Genomic DNA, 22,642 nt, shown 5'->3' on the forward strand with positions numbered 1-22,642 from the left:
TTAAGGAATTAGTTTCAGGACATTTAGAAATCGTAATAGATTCAAACAGAGTCGATATGATTTTGTGAAAGAGGAATCATGTTTGACATTTATTATAGTTCTTTGAAGATGTAGCAAGCAGGGGATCAGATTTGGATTTCCAAAAGTCATTAGATAAGTTATCACATAAAGGATTACTACACAAGATAAGAGCTCGCGGAGGTAATATATTGACATGACTAGAGATTGGCTAAATAATAGGAAACACTGTTGGGATAAATGGGTCCTTTTACGGGTTGGCAAGCTGTAACTAGTGGAGTGCCAAAGGGATTGGTGCTGGGGGCTCTCCCCATTAGTGATCTACCTTAATGACTTGGAAGAAGGGGCTGGGCGTATTGTAACCATATTTGCTGACCTTACAAAGATTGGTAAGAAAGTGTGTCGTGAGGATACAAGAGTCTGCAAAGGGATATAGATTAAGTGAGTGGGCTATGATTTGGCAGGTGGAGTATATTTTAGGAAAATGAGGTTATTCACTTTGGTAGCAAGAATAGAAAAGCAGAATATTATCTAAATGGAGAGAATGCTGCAAGACAGGAATCTGTGTTTTTGTATGTGAAACACAAGTTAGCATGCAGGTACAGCATGTAATTAGGAAGTTAAATGAAATGTTGGCCTTCATTCCAAGGGGGTTGAGTATATAAGTAAGGAAGACATGCTCCAAATGTACAGGATGTTGGTGTGACCACACCTGGAATACTCTGTACAGTTTTGGCCTCCTTATTTAAGAAGGTATGTACTTGCACTGGAGGCAGCTCTGAGAATGTTCACTAGGTTGATTTGAAGGGGTCATCTTATGAGGGAAAGTTGAGCAGGTTGGGCATTTACTCATTGGAGTTTAGAAGAATGAGCGAGTGACCTTATTGAAACTTGTAAGATTCTGAAGGTCGCTCGACGGGGTAGATGCCGAGGATGTCTCCCCTTGTCTGGGATTAGAGCTAAGAGCTAGAGCTTCAGAGTAAGGGGTCTCCCATTGAAGACAAAAAATGAGGAGGAATTTCTTCTGAGAGTTGTTGATCTTTGAAATTCTCTACCCCAGAGAGCAGTGGAGGCTGGGTCATTGTCTAACCCAGCCTTGAATGTATTCAGATTTTTGATCCACAAGGGGCCTGAGGATTAAGGGGGGCAGGTAGGGAAGTGGAGCTGAGGCCATGATCTGCTCAGCAATGGTCTTGTTGAATGGCCTACTCCTCCTGTTTCTTGCATATTTATGTTGTGTTTTGAAAGGGACTTCCCTCCCCCTGTGCACCGATTAACAAGGAAATAAACTTCACAAGTCTCACATCATATTCGCAGCAAGATTTGGGGTGAGGGTGGTTTGGGGTGGAAGGGGCAAAAACAAAAGCATCAATTACAGTGAAGACAATTATCAATAGGAGGATAGAAAAGCAGAAAACCAAAGTTTGATAAACTTTCATCATTGGGAACAATGCAATATAGCCACAGTTCTCCAGCATAACACTAAGGATATGAAATTCTTGCAACTATTAGTCACTAAGCTGATGCACATTAATTGTGCAGAACAGGATCTACTACAGGAAAATGGAACCAGAAGCTTAAAAAATAAATAGAAATTGTGTCAATTCTGGATGCCACACTTTAAGAGGGATGTCTTGGAGAAAATGTAGGGGAGATTTATTAAAATGGTCAGTGCCTCTGCAATATCTTTGTTTACGTCCCTATTGTTGATTATCCCTAATTGCCCTTGAATGGATTTGCACGCCATTCAGTTCAAGGACAATTGAGTCAACCACATCACTGTGGTCACATGTAGGCCAGACCAGGTAAGAATGGAAGATTTCTTTCTGTAAAGGACATTAGTGAACCAGATGGGTTTTTATAACGAATCGATAATGGTTACCATTACTGAGATGAGCTTTCCATTTCAGATTTATTAATTGAATTCAAATGTGACTAGCTGCCTTGATGGGATTTGAACCCATGTCCTCAGGGCATTAGCTTAGTCCTCTGGATCACGAGTTCAGTGACATTACCACTACGTCGTCATCTCCCCTTGACCTGCCAAATAAGTACAGCCAGCCTTTCTAATACTTTATCAGTTTTTAACCCATCCAGCGTCTTAACTACCACCACTCACTATGACTTCAACAATATTCTCTTCTTTGGTAAAAACAGGTGCAAAATACTTATTTGGTCTCAGCAAGGCCCTCTGTCTCCACACTTAGATCTGCTTTTTGTTCCTAATTGGCCACCCTTGCTACTCTTATATGCCTGTAGAAGACTTTTGGATTCCCTTATGTTACTTGCCAGTCTCTTCTCATTCTTTCCTTCACAATTTCCTTTTTCACTACCCCCCCCCCCCCCCGAACTTCTTATATTCAGCCTGATTCTCACTGATATCTGCCTAGGCTGGATTTTGTGGGGTGCTGTGGTTCCTGCCCCTGGCGAAAAAGTCAGTGATGGGCTCACCATACTGATGCCCAGCAGCAATTTAACACTGGGAGCAACCTTACTCGCTTTAAGGTGAGGCCTCTGCCCTATCTTGGGGATCAGCCTGCCAATCAGATGGCCAGCAGCTCTGTAGTCTTGGAGTGCCAGGCAGAAGCAATGACCACCACTGGAACACGAGCTCGACAAAAGAGGGCTAGAACTCTGATATCAGTATCAGAGGTATCACTGGGTCACATGGGCAGGCCCTGATAAGGGGTGTGGGGGCTGAGTTGAGACCCCAAGGTGGGAGGGTAAAAGGGGAAGCATGACCTTGAGGAGGGTATGCCTCTAATGGGCACATGGAACCTACAACAGAAGTCCACCTACTTGCCTGAGAAGCTAAAGATGCCAGGCTACCTGCTTGGTGGATCCCCTATCAATTTTAAGTCCTCCTCATCAGTAGTGAACCATCCTTCAGACATTGGCCTTAGCTCTGTTGATATACAGCCTGCCCCCAACCAAAGAATCGGTGCCAGTATTCCAGAAATCGAAAACCCTCTCCTGCACCATCTGCCCTATCCTCCTACTTCTATACTCAGTGTGTGGCACTGGGAGTGATCCAGAAATTCCTAACCTTTTGAGGCCCTGCCTGCTTGCTAGTCTCCCTAGCTATCTAAAGTCTGCCTCCAGGACCTCATCCCTCTTTCTATCCATGTCATTGGTGCTGATATGGACCATATTGGCTGTTTTTCCCCTCCCCCTCAGTGCTTTGCAGCCTTTCAGTGACCTCCTTGATCTTGCATCCATGGAGGCAACATACCAATTCAGGATTCATGTCTGCCTGTTCCCTTAATTATAGAAGGCCCTATCTCTATTGCTTTGCCTGTCTTCTGCCACCTTGCACATCTAGATCACCAGTGATGCCATGGACATCCTGTTCCTTGTGGGAGCTCCAGGGCACTTCCCGAGTCTGGCTGCACACGCTAGAGCGGTCATCCCCCTCTAGCACCAGTCTCTCACCAGAGAGTGAGATATGCTCAGGGGGACTCCTCCACTATATGCCTAGTTATCCTTAACTACTTAGCGGTCACCCATTCCCCCTCTGCTGCAAAGTAACCACATCTAGAATGCATGTCAGTAACACTGCTTGCTGTTCAAGTTCTGAATCTCAGAATTTGAGTTGCTCCAGCCGATGTCACGTCCTGCATATGTGACTTCCCAGGACTCGAAGTGCCCTGGAGCTCCCACAAGGAACAGGATGTGCACTCCACTGGACTGAAGTGTCCTGACTTTCTATTATCAGACTAAGATTTGTATAAAACTGAACTCCGTAGCGATTCACTTTCCCTTTGTTGCTGACATTGCTCGCTCCCTCTGCTGCTTTACTTCTGAACTTGTTCAAGTTCACTCACTTGAACCTGAAGTTATTAAGAAATAAATTCCTGTTTGCTTATCCAGTTTGCTCACCTTCAGCGCTTCATCTGTTAATCTAATATAATAAAGTTACATCCTTGGCACATTGTTCAAACCCAGGTTACAGTGATTATTTTGTTAATTATGTACAGAGCACACGTTCTTTCATTTGTTGGGAGCCATTATTCTGGCCAATAATATCCAATGTCACCAGACTGAAGTTTTGGTTCTGACCTCTGGCTGGATATTTTTTCCAGCATCTGTATTCTAAAAATGTTGGCTGAATAAAATCCAGGACTTTGTAGCTGGAGTTAATTTAGTTACAAAGTGAATATTAAAATGAGTGAGGCCACGCAGGGATTTGAGCGACAATGAGGTTTAAATTAGAGACAATGGACAGAGCTAAGTGTTTACAATAACTAACAGATCAGATCAAAGTTCTGAAGTCATGCCACATCCAGTTGTAAATGGTGACATACGGTTATATAACTAACTGGAGGAGCAGGCAGCTCCATAAGTAACAGTCCCCTTCCCCAACAATGGGAGAGGCCCGGCATGCCTGTGCAAAAAAAGGCTAAAGCATTTGGAACCATCTTCAGCCAAGTGCTGAGTGAATGATCCATCTCTGTCTACTCCTGAAGTTCCTGGCATCACAGACACCAGTCATTAAACCTTTTCAATCCATTCCATGTGACATTACAGCTGAAAGCACTGTATGCAGCAAAAGCTACATTCCCCTGATAACTTCCAGGGGTAACACTGAAGATGTGCTCCAAAACTAGCTGCACCAGAGCCAAGTTCCAGTTTACTGCAACTGAGGGATCTACCCAACAATGTGGACGATTGCCCAGCTATGTCCCGTCCACTAAAAGCAGAACAAACCCAAAAACTGTCCAATCAGCATACTTTCTATCATTAGCAAAGTGATGAAGTGTCATTGACGGTCCTATCAAGTGGCAATTAGACAGCAATAATCTGCGCAGCGATGCTTGGCTTGAGTTCCACCAGGGATACTCATTATGTCCTTGGTTCAAACATGGACAAAAGAATCCAGGGTGAGGTGAGAAGGAGTACCTTTTGACATCAGAATAGCATTTGACCAAGTGTGGCACCAAGAAGCCCTAGCAAAACTGAAGTCTGTGGGGATCTGATGGAAAACTCTTCATTGGCTCAAGTTATGCCGAGCACACAGATTATGGTTGATGGAGGCCAATCGTCACCACCTCAAGACATTGCTGCAGGAGTATCTCAGGATGGTGTCCTAGGCCCAACCGTCTTCAGCTGCTTCTTCAATGACCTTCCTCCTTCAGAAATAGGATGTTCATTGATATTTGCAGTGTTCAGTACTATTAGTAATTCCTCACACTGAAGCTGACTTTTTTGTCCCCCCATGTCCATGTTCAGCAATACCTGGACAACATTCCGGCTTGGACTGATCAGAGCAAGTAACAGGTGCCAGGTAAAGACCATCTCCAGTAAAAGAGAATCCAACCCCCTCTCCCTTTGAAATTTTAACAGATCTTCACTGAATCCCCACCACTGGGGGTTACTATGACCTGAAATTGAACTGGACCATCCATGTAAATACTATGGCTACATGTGTCGGTCAGAGGCTAGGATTTCTTCAACGAGTAACTCAGCTACTTCCACAAGGCACAAGTTAGTGTGATACAATACTCTCCATTTGCCTGGATGAGTGCAACTCCAACAATACTTGGGAAGCTCATCTATCCTGGACAAAACAGCCTGCTTGATCATTCATCCACCTTTAAACATTTTACTCCCTGTGGCAGCAGTGTGTACCTTTTACGAGATGCACTGCAGCAACTCGCCAAGCCTCTTTTGACATCATCTTTCAAACACGCAACCTCTGCTTCCTAGATGGGCAAGAGCAGTGGATGTATGGGAACACCACCAAGTTCCCCTTCAAGCCACACATTATTCTGACTTGAAACCATATCACTGATCCTTCACTGTCACTGGGTCAAAAACCTGGAACCCCCCCCCCCCCCCACCCCCCGACAGTACTGTGGGTGTACCTACAACAGATGGACTGGTTTCAGGGACGGGTGACATACTGGCCTTGTCACTGATGTTCACATCCCATGAAAATAACATCAGCATGCACGTGTGATGAGTGGGTAATTTGGTGAGGGTTCGAATAAGGACAGTGGAATTTTGGATGAGCTGAAGTTTTTATTGGTTGGAGGATGGGAGGCTGGCCTGGAGATATTTCAAATGGTCATGTCTGGAAGTGTGGATAAAGGTTTCAACAGCAGATGGGCTGAAGTTAGGACAGAGGTAAGTGATACTGAAGTTGGAGTGTATGTGTTTGCAGAATATTTTCAGTTGGAATATCGGCTTACATTTAATTACGGCACTAAAGTTTGAACAATCACATTGAAATGGGGAATTAGTGGCAAAGATACAAGGTTTATGGGGTGAGGCAATGGTTATGACTTTGGTTTCCTACGTTTAATTGGAGGAAATTGCAGTTCATCTTGAACCAGATGTCTGAAACACAGGCGGTGGGGAGTTGGAGCTGGGCATCATCAGCATGATGCCACCACCAAACACATCTTCCCTTCACCACCCCCCCCCGATGGCATTCCGTAGGGATCATTCCCTCCAGGACACCCTGGTCCACTCCTCCATCACCCCCTACTCCTCAACCCCCACCTATGGCACCTCCCCATGCCCACGCAAAAGATGTAACACCTGTCCCTTCACTTCCTCTCTCCTCACCGTCCAAGGGCCCAAACACTCCTTTCAAGTGAAGCAGCATTTCACTTGCATTTCCCCCAACTTAGTCTACTGTATTCGTTGCTCCCAATGCGGTCTCCTCTACATTGGAGAGTCCAAACTAAACTGGGTGACCGCTTTGCAGAACACCTGCGGTCTGTCCGCAAGAATGACCCAAACCTCCCTGTCGCTTGCCATTTTAACACTCCACCCTGCTCTCATGCCCACATGTCTGTCCTTGGCTTGCTGCATTGTTCCAGTAAAGCCCAACGCAAACTGGAGGAACAACACCTCATCTTCCGACTAGGCACTTTACAGCCTTCTGGACTGAGTATTGAATTCAACAACTTTAGGTCTTGAGCTCCCTCTTTCATCCCCACTCCCTTTCTGTTTCTTCCCCCTTCCTTTTGTTTTTTCCAATAATTTATATAGATTTTTCTTTTCCCACCTATTTCCATTATTTTTAAATCTTTTATGCCCCTCCCCACCCCCACTAGAGCTATGCCTTGAGTGCCCGACCATCCATTCTTAATTAGCACATTCGTTTAGATAATATCACCAACTTCAACACCTCTGTGTTCTTTTGTCTGTGACATCTTTTGATTATCTGCTCCTACCACTGCTTGCTTGTCCTTACATCCACCCCCCACCCCCCCCCACCTACCTTAAACCAGCTTATATTTCGCCCCTCTCCTTGGATTCACCTAGTTCTGTTGAAGGGTCATGAGGACTTGAAACATCAACTCTTTTCTTCTTCGCCGATGCTGCCAGACCTGCTGAGTTTTTCCAGGTAATTCTGTTTTTATCATCAGCATAGATACTGACAAGTCTGTAGATGGCAACAAAGCATTGCAAGTCAGCGAGGAACAGGATGGGGCTTAGGATAGATCCATGGATAATTCTGGAATTAACGATGCAGGATTGAGAGCCATTGTGGAAAATTCCATGGCTATGCCTAAATGGATAAGAGCTGAATTTGGTGAGGACTTCCCCTTCCCCCAGCTAGACGTAAGGACATTGGAGGCAGATGGTGTGGTCCACAATCTCAAAGGCTGAAGAGGATGAGAAATGATAATGTACCAGTGACACAGGGTGCCATTGAGTTTATGGATTTATTTCAGTTTTAACTGAGGGGTTCAAGCAAGGAGTTACAGGAATGATGGGCATGGATTTGGGAGGCAGGCTCAAGGACTTTGAAGAGGACAGAGAAGTTGGAAATGGGACGTTCATTTGCAACTGTGGTGGGGGAACTGTGCCAAGGGGAAGGAACCGTTTACAATGTCAGCTAACATGGGGACCAGGAAGGAAAGTTGGGTGGTCAGTTCTTTAGTGAGATTGAGTTCAAGAGCAGGAAGGTTGGACCTTGTGACAAAGTAAGTTCTGAAGGCATAAGGGGAGATGGGAGCGAAGCTAGAGAGAGATGTGACTAAAAGAGGGGTTCCTGAGTCGAGAACTTTGCAGATGCCCCAACTATGATCCTTCAAAGTCCTCACTACTTCATTTAAAATCCTGTGATCAAAACCATCTGGTCCCAGGGATTTGCTACTCAGTTATTTAGCTTATGTGAATTTTAAATCTGATTCAATAAGTTTCCTTTGGTAGTCTGGCATGTTGAATTCTTTCTCTACTGATAAAGTAATTGTTTGGCATGTCCACCACTTGGCTATTTTCGTTGACAACATCGCCGTTATCAACTTTCAAGGGGCTAACATTACTCCTGACCACCCTCTTTTTCTTAATGTAGAATGGTTACTGCATGGAAGAAGGCCATTTGGCCATCAGGTCTGTGCCAGATGTCTAGAAAAGTACTATAGCTGGTCCCACTCGCCCACCTTTTCCCCCAGCCCTGTGATTTTTTTTCAACTGCTTATCCAATTGAGCCCCAATTCACTCTTGCCTCCACCACACTCAGGCAGTGTGTTCCAGATCCTAACCACTTGTTGCATCAGCAGTTTTTCTTCATGTCACTGTTGGTTCTTTTGCCAGTCACTTTAAATCTGAGTTCTTTGTTTCTTGACACTTCTGCCAATGGGAACAATTTCTCTCCATCTCCTTTGTCTAGTCGCCTCATGATTTTGAACACACCTATCATATCTCCTTTGTTTTTCCTCACCCTCTTTTTGTAAGGAAAACAACCCAAATTCTCCTTACTGAGCTCCCTCATGAATGAAAGCATTCTTCTAATCTTTTCTGCATCTTCGGAGCCTTCCTTTGAGTGGGGTGGAACGTAGGATCAGGATTAGGCCGTTTAGCCTGCTCTGTTATTCAGTTAGATCATGACTGATCAACCTCAACACCACTTTCCTGCACTATCTCCATGTCCCTTGATATCATTAATCTCCAGAAACCTATTGATTTCTGTCTTGAACATGCTCAATAACTGAGCTTCCACAGTCCTCTGGGGTAGAGAATTCCAAAGATTCACTACCCTCTGAGTGAAGAAATTCCTCCTCATTTCAATCTTAAGTAGCCTACCCCTTATCGTAGGATTATGTCCCCTGGTTTTAATCTCACCAGCTAAGGGAAACATCTACATCTACCCTTCTCGCTCTGTAAGAATTCTGTATGTTTCAATGAGGTCACCTCTCATTCTTTGAAACTCTAGGGAGTACAGGCCCAGTCTCCTCAATATCTCATAAGATGCTACAGGGATCGTTCTGGTGAACCTCCTTTGCACTTCCTCTATGGCAAGTATATCCCCTCTTAGATAAGGGGAACAAAACTGTGTAAATCGAAGTCGCCCATTATTACTGTATTATCCACATTACATGCATCTCTAACTTCCTGATTTATACTGTGCCCAATAATTAGCATTACAGTTTGGTGGCTCATAAATAACTCCCATCAATGTTTGCTGCCCCTTACTGTTTCTTAGCTCCACCCAAACTGATTCTACAACTTGATTCTTCAATCTAAGAACCTCTCTTACTAATATACTGATCTTGTACTACCCCACCACCTTTTTTGTTCTTTGCCTATCCCTCCTAAATGGTGAATATCCTTGGATATTCAGCTGAACACCAATGGAACCACCTACTTTCAGCTGATTGACAGATTGCTGCCACTACCAGGCAGTTCCATGTTTAACGAGGTAGTCTAACATATTTGAAGGTTGTTAGTTCTGTGTCAGAGTTAGTCAACCTATATATAAACCTAAAAAAGACTTAGTAGAACTTGCCACATGAACCTAATCCTCAACTCACTTGGTCTCCATTTCACTTGCACAGTCTCTTGTCTTCTCATGCACCCGTTAAACCAGTGGATTATAAAAGTTCAACACAACTTGCTAGTTTTTGTACCTTGTATTTATATAACCTTTTATTTATATAAAGCTCAATTCCATATGCCTTTTCAACTGCTTTCCTCAACCTGTCCTGCACTCTCTATGATTAGTGCCCTTTTGCTCCCAGATCTCTCTGCTGCTGCATGAATTGTACCCCATTTTTATATTCCCTGTCCTAGTTCTTCCTTCCAAAATGAATCACTTCACAGTTTTCTGCATTAAATTTCATCTGCCACATGTCAGCCATTTAACCAGCCTGTCTTATGCCTTTTTGAAGTCCATCACTTTCCTCTTCCCAGTTCATAACTTGCAGATGAGTTGTAAGTATTTTGAAATTCTGCCCTGTACACCCTCCAAGTCATTATATATCATAAAAAGCAGTGGTCCTAGCACTGACCCCTCAGGCACCCAGTGTATACTGTCCTCGCGTCTGAAAATCAATTCTTCACCACTGCACGCTTTCCTGTCGCTCGGCCAACTTCCTATCCATGCTGACCCTTTTTATTCCATAGCTCTCAACTCTTTGTGTAGGATCCTGGTCAGGCCAAACCTGCTGCTTCATAGTTCTGATCTTTATATTATAAAAAGGACAGAGACTGGAGAAGTGCAAAAGATATTTACAAAGGTGGTACCAGAACTGAGATATTACGATTATTGTGAAAAATTGAACAGTTGCTTTTCTTTAGAAAAGACTTGTGGGAAGCTTAGCGATCATTAAAATTGAGCTGGATGGGGTAATTGTGGAGAGAATGTTTCCACTTGTGGGAGAATCTAAAACTTGTGGCCATAAATACAAGATTATTACTAAGAAATCCAATAAGAAAAATAAAAACTTTTTACTTGGTTATTAAAATGGAGAATTCACTACTACAGGAAATGGTTGAGGCAAATAGTTTAACTTCTTTCTGAAGAACTTTCTTTAAAAAAAAACCTAGATACTAAAAAGTAGAAAAGGAAAAGGGAATAGAAAGATAGGCTGATGAAGTAGCTGGAAGGGAGGAGACTCCTTGAATATAAAGACAAGCACTGACTAGTTGGGCTGTTGGCATATTTATGTGCTATATATATTTTCTGTGGTACTTTATCAAACACCCTTTGGAAGTCCATATACACCACATCAACCATATTACACTCATCATCCCTCTCTGTTATCTCATCAAAAAACTCTAAATCAAGTTAGATTTGTTAAAGGCAAATCATGTTTAACTATGTTGGCTTTCCTTAATTAATCTACACTTGTCCAAGTTCCTTAATTTTGCCCCAGATGATCTTATCTAAAAGCTTTTCTACTCACCAAGGTTAAATTGAGTGTAGTTGCTGGATTTATTCTTGCACCTTTCTTGAACAAGCGTGTAACATTTGCATTTCTCCAGGCTTGTGGCACCACCCCTGTTTGTAAGGATGACTGGTGGATTATGGTCAGTATCTCTACAATTTCCACCCTTACTTCCCTCAGCATCCTCGGATGCATTCCATCCAGTTTTGTAGCTTATCAATTTTAAGCATAGCCAGCCTTTCTGATACCACTTTTAAACAATTTTTTAGCCCATCAAGTATCTCCACTACCTCAAGCACCATGACTCTGGCCTTGACCATGACCTTCCTTGATAAAGACTGATATAAGGAGCCAGTACCTCATCAAGGCACCCTTTCTGGTTCCTTCCTGTGTCTGACTTGGCTGACCTGTGTCTTAAACTCCATGTATCTGCCTTTGATCCCTTGATAATTGCAAACAAAAATCTACCGAATTTCGAATGATCCCCAGGCTCTGCAGCCTTTTTTGAGGGAAAGATTTCCAGATTTTCATAACCCTTGTTGTATAAAGGCATTGAAGAGACACTGGAAAAAGTTCTGTCCAATCGACATGGAACAAAATCTAATCTCGAAGGGTGTAAGTTTGTCTTGTAATGCAGAATTTATCCAACAGTCGCAGCACCTAGTACCAAACCACAGCTCACGATCCATATACCTGGCAACTTGTGCATCAAATTCATTGAAAATTAATCCTACCCCTCTCAAACACAATACTGTGTTCCCTGGGATTGTCCAACACTCTACCCTCTCTGCAGGACCAGCTTGCTTATGCTATAAATGAGGAGGCTCCCACACTTCTCTGCATAGGCCTGTTCTGAGATTATATCACAAGCTAAATGATCCAGGAAAGCACAGCTGCCATAGTCAACCAGTTTGGTTAAGGTGAAAGGTTATGCAATCTTGAAAAACTGCATAACATTGTTTACTTGTTACAGGTACTGTGGCTCTTGTACAGAACAGGCAATCAGTTCATGCAAGGCTGATGTCCTCTGCTGCTCAGTCAGGCAAATGCCTGGATTTATGGTTTTAGGCATCAAAGGCTGCCACAATCACACAGCTAATACCCACAGTGGAGCACTAACCACCTTCAAGGCAATCCACTGATTTTTTTACAGCATTCCATAGGAATCTGTACAAGGCCAGCTGCGTCAAAAGCTCCTCTGGGTGAGGTGGTGAGGGAGGAGTGAGACTTGTCACTCGAACTTAAGAACCTGAAACATCAGATCCTTGTCTGTAGAGGTTACTAAGTGGGACAGTGAAATGACCTTTTGCTTCAGGAGCAATGCTCATTGGTATATTCACCAATATCTGAGAGAGATTGAACATTGCATAAGAAAGGAAAATATGGTGGCAAGGTCTGATGTCTCAGTGCCCTGCACTGCACTCGCCCCTTCAGGAGCTGGGTCTTGTGCTGTCCTTGGATGTGGTTGAGTCCAGCAAGCCTGTCTGAAAGACATACTGGAGAATAGGGAAAGCCTCAGGAAAAGGCCACTCTCCTATGCTCAAGGCCCACATTCGCATCCTCCAGTCTTGCCAGGGGTGACCAGTCCCATCCCCTACCTGATGACGGACGTTTTCTCAATTAAAGTACTTGACCGATTTCTGCATTGAGTATAAATGGTGTTTTTATGTCCCAGACTCCATAATGGTTGTCAACATTTTTTGCAGCAAAATTGACAGACTGAGGGTTTAAAATAATCTCTCCAAACCCTGGAACCATGCCGGTGTATGCGTTTGGGTGTTCACGATAACTTCCTTTTAAATGATCACTGCTCATGGGCAGTAATCTTCCATTCAAATCAGCAAAACACCATCAACCTGTTTAACAGGTTGTACCTGCCCACAATAACCTGGGAGCGACCCAGATTGACCAATATCCAACTTCAGTTGTGTATCTTATTTGTGAAGCAGCGTCAATTAGTAATGACTTAAAATAGGGCAAATTAAAATAAACCTCTGGTCATATGGTACCCAATGCCCACTTGTATTGACATACATATCACTTATTCCTTTCTATGAAATATCCTGCAGAATATTTGGCCTCTAGGTCACAAAATGAAGATGGCCTTAATCTCAGTTTAAAAATCTAGTTTTACAAGTCTGGTCAATTTTGCATTGAAGCTTGCTCACAAGGTGCCCTCTACTTTTTATGGGCAATGTGAAATTCTTTGTACCACTCCTGCTCGGATCCCCTTCCCAAACCTTCTTTTATTCCGACGTGTTGATGACTATATTGATGTTACTTCCTTTCCCTGAAATTGAAAATTTCATCAATTTTGCTTCAAATTTACACTTCTCCTTTGCCTTCAAGTTGTTCGTATCCAACTCTTCTTCAACTTTTCTATTTTTTTTATTCTTTCACAGAACATGAGCATCACTGGCTAGGCCTACATTTTTATTGCCCATCCTTAATTGTTCTAGAGATGGTGGTGGTGAGCTGCTTCTTGAACCGCTGCAGTCCAAGTGGTGTAGGTACACCCACAGTGCTGTTAGGGAGGGAGTTCCAGGATTTTGACCCAAATCAATTTCTGAGTCAGGATAGTGAGTGGCTTGAAGGGGAACTTGCAGGTGGTGGTGTTCCCATGTATCTGCTGCCCTTGTCCTTCTAGATGGTAGTGATTGTGGGTTTGGAAGGTGATGCCGAAGGAGCCTTGGTGAGTTGCGGTAATGCATCTTGCAGATGGTACACACTGCCACCATGGTACATTGATGGTGGAGAGTCTGAATGTTAAAGTTGGTGGATGGGTACCAGTCAAGCAGGTTACTGTGCCCTGGATGGCATCAAGCTTCCTATGGTGATGGCTCTGCACTCATCCAGGCAAGTGGAGAGTATTCCATCTCACACCTGACTTGTGCATTGTAGATGGTAGACAGACTTTGGGGAGTCAGGAGGTGAGTCACTTGTCACAGAATTCCCAGCCTCTGTCTGACCTGTTCTTGTAACCACAGTATTTATGTGGCTGGTCCAGTTCAGTTTTTGGTCAATGGTAACCCTCAGGATGTTGATGGTGCGGGATGCAGTGATGGTAATGCCATTGGATGTTATAGGGAGATGGTTGAATTCTCTCGTTGGGGATGGTCATTGCCTGGCACTTGTGTGGCGGGAGTGTTACTTGCCACTTATTAGCCTAAGCCTGAATGTTGTCCAGGCCTTGCTGCACAGGGACATGGGCTGCTTCAGTTTCTAAGGAGTTGCGAATGGTGCTGAACATCCTGCAATCATCAGCGAACATTCGCAGTCCTGACATTATGATGGAGGGATGGTCATTGATGAAGCAGCCGAAGGTGGTTGGGCCTCGGATACTATCCTGAGGAAATCCCACAGAGATGTCCTGGGACTAAGATGATTAACCTTCAACAATCTGAATCATTGAGTATGGGGAGAAAGTGGGAGTATGGAGTTGAGATAGAGGATCAGCCATGATCATATTGAATGGTGGAGCAGGCTCAAAGGGCCAATTGACCTACTCCTGCTCCCATTTTCTATGGTTCTATTTTCCTATGCTAGGTATGACCCCAACCAGTGGAGAGTCTTCCCTTGATTCCCATTGACTCCAGTTTTGCTAGGGCTCCTTAATGCCACACTTGGTCAAATGCAGCCTTGATGTCAAATGCATTCAGTCTGACCGCACCGCTAGAAATCAGCTCTTTTGTTTATGTCTGAAACAAGGCTTTAATGAAGCCTTCAGCCGTGTGGCCCTGTTAGGACCTTTATCACAAAAACAGATTGCTTGCTTATTAATGCATTATTTGTTCGAGCTTGCTGTGCACAAAATGGCTGCCCTTTTTCCTACATTACAGCAGTCACTACACACCACTGGTTGTAAAGTGCTTTGGGGCTTCCTTTGATCATGAAAGATGCTATATAAATACAAATCAATCTTTCCTCTCCTTTCATGACACTTCAAGATTTTACCCAGATCATCATTCAGCCCTTTAGACATAGAAATCTACCTAATACCCAAACTCTCCATTCCCCTTTATTAGTTTAAAGCCCTATTTACTGCTTTAATTATTCAGTGTTCCCAGTCCGATTTAAGTGGATTTTGTCAAAAGGAAAAGCTTCCTCTTTCTCAGGGTGCCACTGCCTCATGAATTGAAACCCTTTCCTCCCCCAGCACTATTTCAGCAACACATTCAACTCTGATATGTTTAATCCTTCAATTCCCACGTGACTCACATAGTAATCTGGTAATTATTAGCTTTGAGGTTATGCTTATTAATTTAGGCCTAGCTCCTCGAACACTCTGCAGCTGGGACTTTAAGATCACAAAGAACAGCATTTATATACTATCCTCTACCACTACCGCATTGCTTTTCATTTCTTCTCCCCCCTGCCACCTCCTGTACTATGGTGCTGTGATTAATTTGCCAGTCCTCCCTGTTAATTTTATTCTCATTCACACTGGTAGCAAGCACCCTCTTACCTGTTGGACAAGGTCAAAGGATGAGACTCCTACCACTGCATCTACAGTCTCAACCTGCTTGAATCACTGTTACACCCTGCCCTCCTGTACCTGACCATTAACCAAATCTAAACCACTATCTAACCCTAGAGAGGTGACTAGATATTTTGACCCAGGAGATAATCTTCTCTCACCCTGAAACATCACAATGTCTTGAACACCTCAAACTCCAGCTTGACAACTCTGAACTGACATTTCTTGTGTTGCAGACATTTACTGTAAATGTGATTGCTTACAATCACACTGCTCTCAAACTCCCATATGTTGCAGATCAGCAACTCCTGTACTGACATCTTGCTGTAACCTTGTTTTATATATTTAACTAAATGTTTAGGTAATTCATTCACTTAGCCCAGTTTAAATTATTAATTTCAATTAATTATAGGTTCTGAGCTTTTAATACAATTGCAAGTGTCAAAAAGCAAGAATAAGCCCTTCCTTTCTCCTCCCCCCGCACCAAATTTCCACACACAGCAAATTCTCTGCTGCTTGCTTTGTTTACAATGTACAGCATTCACATCACAATCTGTGTTTACATACAAACATACATTCCATGTCTTAGTTCAAAACAAATTAGTAAGAAGTTGTCATGTGTTTCAGCACCTGGAGCAATTCAACATTGAAAGTCAGTGCAGCAGTTTTGAATATTGATTTCCCTGGTTCAGCTTTCAGCACCTCTGATCCACTCAGACCAGAAAGAGCCTTGGTTTGAGTCTTGTTTGTCCTTGGTTGAGATGCCACTTTGAGTTGTTCCACTGGCAAGTGTGCCTGTGGGCAAGGTAGAAAAATTAGGCTGAGGTTCCCCTCCAGGTAACCCTTCCGCCCGCTCTGGGATGTGGCCAGGACTTAACCCGAATGGCTCTGGGATTGTGCTTGAGTGTGAGGTCAAGCCTCCACTATCAGTGTTGATGCTCAAATAATCAAATAATAATGTTTGGGATAGGTACTGGGAGGTGAATACTGGAACCACATAGAGGCAGAGAGTTAGCATCTTGGGTTAGGGAGAGAAAGCACATTGTGTGATGTCTGTATCTAAAGTCTTGAGTACTTTTTCCTTTTACTTATTCAGATGCAGCAGTTATTTTATGAAAACTATGAACAGAATAAAAAAGGCTACATCCAAGATCTACATAACAGCAAGATCCAGCGGGCAATCACTCTACATCCCAACAAGAGTCCTGAATATCAGTACCGGCTCCACAGCTACATGCTGAGCCGAAAGATCGCAGAGCTTCGCCATCGCACTATTCAGCTTCATCGGGAGATCGTGCTGATGGGCAGGTACGGCAACTCTGAACTTCACAAAGACGACCTTCAGTTGGGAATCCCACCTTCATTCATGCGATTCCAGCCTCAACACAGAGGAGAGGTGCTGGAGTGGGAGTTCCTGACAGGGAAATATCTTTATTCAGCTTTCGATGGGCAGCCTCCGCGGAGAGGGATGGACTCCTCTCAGAAAGAAGCTTTAGATGACATTATCATGCAGGTGATGGAAATGATCAATGCAAATGCCAAGACCAGAGGCCGGATCATTGACTTCAAAGAGATTCAGTATGGTTACCGAAGGGTTAACCCTATGTATGGGGCGGAGTATGTACTTGACCTACTACTTCTCTATAAAAAACACAAGGGAAAAAAGATGACTGTCCCTGTGAGGAGACATGCTTACCTGCAGCAAACTTTCAGCAAGATCCAGTTTGCTGAGCATGAAGAGATTGATGCCAAAGATTTGGCCAATAGAATTAACAGTAACTCACGATCTCTCTTCTTTCTCTCGAATCCCCTCAAAATATTTGTCCCTTTCCAACTTGGAGCTGCTAATGTTGGGACCAAGGAGCCCAAAGATAAGAAAATCAACATCTTGGTCCCGCTGTCTGGCCGGTTTGAAATGTTTGCAAGATTCATGGAAAACTTTGAAAGAACTTGTCTGATTTCAAATCAAAATGTCAGATTGGTTATTTTGCTGTTCAACTCTGATTCAAATCCAGACAAAACTAAACAAGTCGAACTGATGAGAGACTATCGGGTAAAATATCCCAAAGCAGAGGTGCAGCTCTTCCCTGTAGCAGGGGAATTTTCCAGGGCTCTTGCTCTGCAGCTTGGAGCTGCCCAATTTAACAATGATTCCCTACTCCTGTTTTGTGATGTTGACTTGATTTTTACTGTGGATTTTCTGCAGCGTTGCAGGGATAATGCTGTGCCAGGGAAAGGAGCTTACTTTCCAATTATCTTCACCCAATATGACCCAAAGATTGTACATGCAGGGAAAGTTCCTAATGACAACAATTATGCCTTCACAATACAGACTGGATTCTGGAGACACTATGGGTTTGGGATCACCTGTGTTTACAAAAGTGACCTTCTGCTTGCTGGTGGCTTTGATGTCTCGATCCAGGGCTGGGGCATGGAGGATGTAGATCTCTTCAACAAATTCATTGAAGTTGGTTTAAAGCCATTCAGGAGCCAAGAAGTTGGAATTGTCCACATCTACCATCCAATCTATTGTGACACAAACCTGGAAGCGAAACAATATAAGATGTGTATGGCCTCCAAAGCTTCAGCCTATGGTTCCACGCAGCAACTGGCAGAGCTATGGCTGGAGAAACAAAGACTCAATCTCAGCAAAAGCAACAATCATGATTTAAAGAGGACATCCTAACATCCAGCTTGGCTGGAGAACTCTAATTTATTTTTTAAATATTTTTATTGTTTTATTAAAACAGTAGCAGATATTGTAAATAAATAAATGTTTTACAGGCAAAAGGTCATTTTACTTTGAATAAAGAAACTGTGATGAGTGTTCACATCAGCATTTCTGGCTGCACAGACCCTGTTTTACTGTTCAGGTGAATGGCAGGACTAGAATGAAGAATCAGATTATCTCACATGACTGGCTATGTTCCAGTTAGAGCAGGGAGATGGCTATGGTTACCAGCCTCAATGAGAAGAGAATGTCTAGCTCCCTGTGGCTTTCTGAATCTAACTTATAATGTGAATAATTTTGGGTTGATATTTAAATTTGAAACAACTGTGCCCACTTTATAGCAGCTGGGCCATTGCACACTGACAGAAGTTGTGACTTCATCCTATGTTTTGCTGACGAACTGGGGTGTTGGGACTTAGTTGTTGACTTCATTCCTTTTTTCCTCAGTCAGAATGTACTGAGCTTAGTCGTTACTTCACAATATTGGCACCTTAAGTGCTAACTTCAACAAGTGTTATGTATGTTTAGGAATGTTTGTGATGTTTTATGCAATGACCATTTTTTCCAAAGATTTACGTTGATTTAACTTCCCTGGTGGCATGTGATTCAGCATCTTGTACTGACTGTCCAGGATTGGCACTGTATTTGCAGCATCCTCAACATGTCTTTTCCCAGCTCTAGTCACACACGGTTGTTACTTTTATCTTCCTCCCTATGCCCCTGCCCTCCAAAAAAAAAAATGTAATTTCTTGCAGTCCCAAAATACAGTACAATTGAACTGTGGCTCTAGTACAAAAGGAATTTCTTTTTTGACATAGTGTAACATTTCCATATTTTTTTTGCAATCCAGATTAGACCAGAAGGAAAGGAAATGTAACTAAATATTCCCTCAGACACAGATTCTCCAGCACTGGATGAACTGAGTGAGAGGCCTTTCACCACTCTTATCCAGGTGGGTTTTTATGTTTAGGGCCTGGCTAAAGTATTGCTTGTGTGTAGTGCACACATTCGGTACCAGGTCTGTGTACACCATTTACAGACCTTGTCTATTTTGGGGTTTGACTTAGAGACTGTGCTCTGACTTTTTCTGGACTGTTGCCAGAGGATAGTTTATGCACAGATGATCAAACAATTTTTCCCCATGTGTGGGCCTTCCGAAGGAGATTCCCTCCCTCCAGGATCAGTTGATTTTACTTTAGGGTTCCCTCCCCAACTATTAACCCCCTCTATAGTTGTACACTCCTTTTTTAAAGGTTCCAATCGAGCCCAAGTCAACTCCTTTCCTTGGAGCCCTTCAGCTCAAACCAAATGAGTCATTCACTTTTTGTGTATAGGCTATTACAGTTACCATTTTAAGGAAAATTGTTGTTTCAGGCAAGCAAAAAATGCTAGTGTTTATAACCCAGCCTGTTTTTGGCCTGCGGTCACTGTACAACTGGATGGAGCAGTTGTTGGTAGCATCATCTCCAGGGAGATGAAGATACAGCTCCTGAGCATTTAAAAATACTTCATGTAAACAAATGGAAGAAGAATCTAGTTTGGCAACATCAATTATTTATCTTTTTAAAACCTTTCAGAAAAACTGCATTCTTCCTTTTAAACGTGGATGGGAACTTAAGACTATAGGCGGGATCTCCCACACAGTCCTGCCGCCGGGATCTTCCACCGGGTCCTGCCGCCGCCGGGATCTTCCACCGGGTCCCGCCGCTGCCGGTCAATGGACTCCTGGCTGGCGCACCAACTCACCCCTCAGCGGGTTCCACCCGTGACTGGGCTGGAAAACCCCGACCTGTGCTTCAAGCTAATCCTTTGTTTGAATCTGAGAAGCACACTTTAAACTTTCAGATGCAGTTGGTTTTTTAATCTAACTTTCACCGTGTGCTGTCTGCTGATCCTATGTAAAACTTTGATACTTTTACTGCAAACCAGTGCCACAGTGTGCTCATGGCTCAAGGTGCCAACAGAGCATCTCCTGCTGAAACAACAGCACAAAGCCAGTTAACCAGATGCTGTGCTATTTGTGAAATGTTACTTACGTAGCTTACTTTAAGTTACATTTTGCATTATTTTCAGCCACCTCCTGTGACTTGTTTATTTCTTGTGTGTGTGCATATTTTGTGTTTTTATTTTCAGACAACCAGGCAGCAGAAAGTGTGTGGAGAACGAATGGAACTATTGAGCACCTCCTTGGTGCAAATTACACACCATTTTGCCTTCCCATGACTGCTCACTGCAGTGGAATCAGATCCCCTGTTCTTTATTAATTACAATTTCCACAACTCAATGCCTGGCAGAATCCAATGCTCATAGCCACAAATTAAATATTTAGTAACAAACGAGACAAGATTTCAGCTCTGTGCATAGGATCAATATTTCTGTGCTGATACTTTTTATTCCACAATTGTCGAAGGTGATTTTATGTGATTTACACATAAACATGCATTATTATACCGACACACTACTGAATTTTCTCATTCTCCATTGAGTGATATAGCAAAACTGCCTGTTCTATTCCTCTCATTAATACGCTCAGCTCCTGACAATTGCCCTCTGTATTGGACTAAAAACACAAACTATTGTTTTTTTTGGGACAACCTAATTATGTTTACATTATATTTATATTAAGGAGAGATGGTGGAGTAGTGGTAATGTCATTGAACAAACCCAGGGACCCAGGCTGAAGTTCTGGGGACATGGGTTCAAATCCCACCAAGGCAGCTGGTAGAATTTCAATTCAATTAATTAACAAAATCTGGAATTGGAAGTTGGTCTGTGATGGTGACCACAAAATTATCATTGATTGTTATAAAACCCATCTGGTTCACTGATGTCCTTTAGGGAAGGAAATCTGCCATCCTTACCTGGTCTGACCTACATGTGACTCCAGACCCACAGCAATGTGGTTGACTCTCAACCGCCCTCTGAAATTGCCAAGCAAGCCACTCCATTCAAGGGCAGTTAGGGATGGGTAATAAATGCTGACCTTGCCAGTGATACCCACATCCCATGAAATGAATTTAAAATAAAAGGACACCTCTAACCATACAGTGTATTTAGTTTTGTCATTGCTTTCTGCTTATTAAAGAATATTGCATACAGTGTTTTCTTTTCATGCCTAGTTAATGAGAATATTAGTGGGATTTCTTCTCATCCATTGAATTAACTGTTTAATGCATTTTACTACAGATCTACAAAAATTTAAAGGGAAAGATTTTTTAAACCAAATTTTTGTTATGAATGTACACTGCCACAATTGCAGCTGAAACCAGCTGTGGCGATACTGATATGTTTTGTATTTGTGTGTGTGTGTACATGCCTGTGTGATAGGGATTCTGCAAGTTCATTATGGATACATTTGTAATTTTGCAGTGGAATAACTGTTTAAGCTGGTTGATGTAATCAAGATATCTCCAGAATTGCAGAGAGATCCACACTGAGGGACAGCCAAAGGCTGGGCTTTCTTTGTATCATGCATACCTCCTGAAGAATTTGGGATGATTTGTTTGAGAGAATTTGATTTTTTTTAATTAAAAAGTTGCAATTTAGCAACTATCTATGAATAGTAAGTATAACTATCTATGAATAGTGTTATCTGCCTTTTAACTGGTAAAGTTCTGAAATTTTGCAATGCAAATCTCCATGCAAAATTCTTAAAAGTTCCTGTGTACTGATTTGTGTACATACTGTTTATTAAAAATGAATAAAATTTATTGTTTTTTGTGATTTAGTTACAATGTGATAGTGTCACCATTCACACAAAACTAGGAGAAAGTAGCAAACTGACTGAAGGAAAACAGGAGCCTTGAGAAGGACAGAGTAGAGGTATAAAATTCCATTTAATGCTGGAAATGCATTGGTGAATCATTGGGACCAGTGATAACTCATAGAAATTTTACAATACAGAGAAGTGCCAAAACATCAGCCTGGTGTAGAAAATCTTGTGGGAGCATGTGTTTTTATTTTAAAATTGTGATTTAAACTTTATAATACTAATCTCAGGAATACTGCTTGCGGTTTTGGGCTTCCTGTTTATAGGACAGAGTTATAACAGCCTTTGAGAAAAGCCCAGATTAACCAGTGCAATTTTAAACTGGAACTGTTCAAAATGAAGAAAGGAACTCACTGGTGTGTGGGGATGTGGGAGGGTTGGGGGGGTGGTGGTGGTGGTTATGGAGCCCATAAGAACAGAATGTGGTGTTCAGGATAACTGAATTAGGTAGGATGCAAAATTTTGGTCAGAGCATAGCAGGAAGGGAACTAGCGTACAAACTTACGAGTGCACCAGCAGAT

General features: G+C 42.7%; 1 protein-coding gene across 1 annotated transcript in view; it reads left to right on the plus strand.

The window, feature by feature from the left end:
- Nucleotides 1-22,062, plus strand: part of chsy1 (chondroitin sulfate synthase 1) — a 46,529-nt gene extending 24,467 nt beyond the window's left edge. The window contains exon 2 of the mRNA XM_041175014.1: nucleotides 16,718-22,062. Within this exon, the coding sequence (XP_041030948.1) occupies nucleotides 16,718-18,307 (1,590 nt within the window). The 3' untranslated portion in view covers nucleotides 18,308-22,062. The remainder of the gene's footprint in view (nucleotides 1-16,717) is intronic.
- Nucleotides 22,063-22,642: the final 580 nt, after the last annotated feature.

The sequence above is a fragment of the Carcharodon carcharias genome, chromosome 26, assembly GCF_017639515.1.
Source record: "Carcharodon carcharias isolate sCarCar2 chromosome 26, sCarCar2.pri, whole genome shotgun sequence".
In the NCBI taxonomy this organism is placed as follows: Eukaryota; Metazoa; Chordata; class Chondrichthyes; order Lamniformes; family Lamnidae; genus Carcharodon; species Carcharodon carcharias.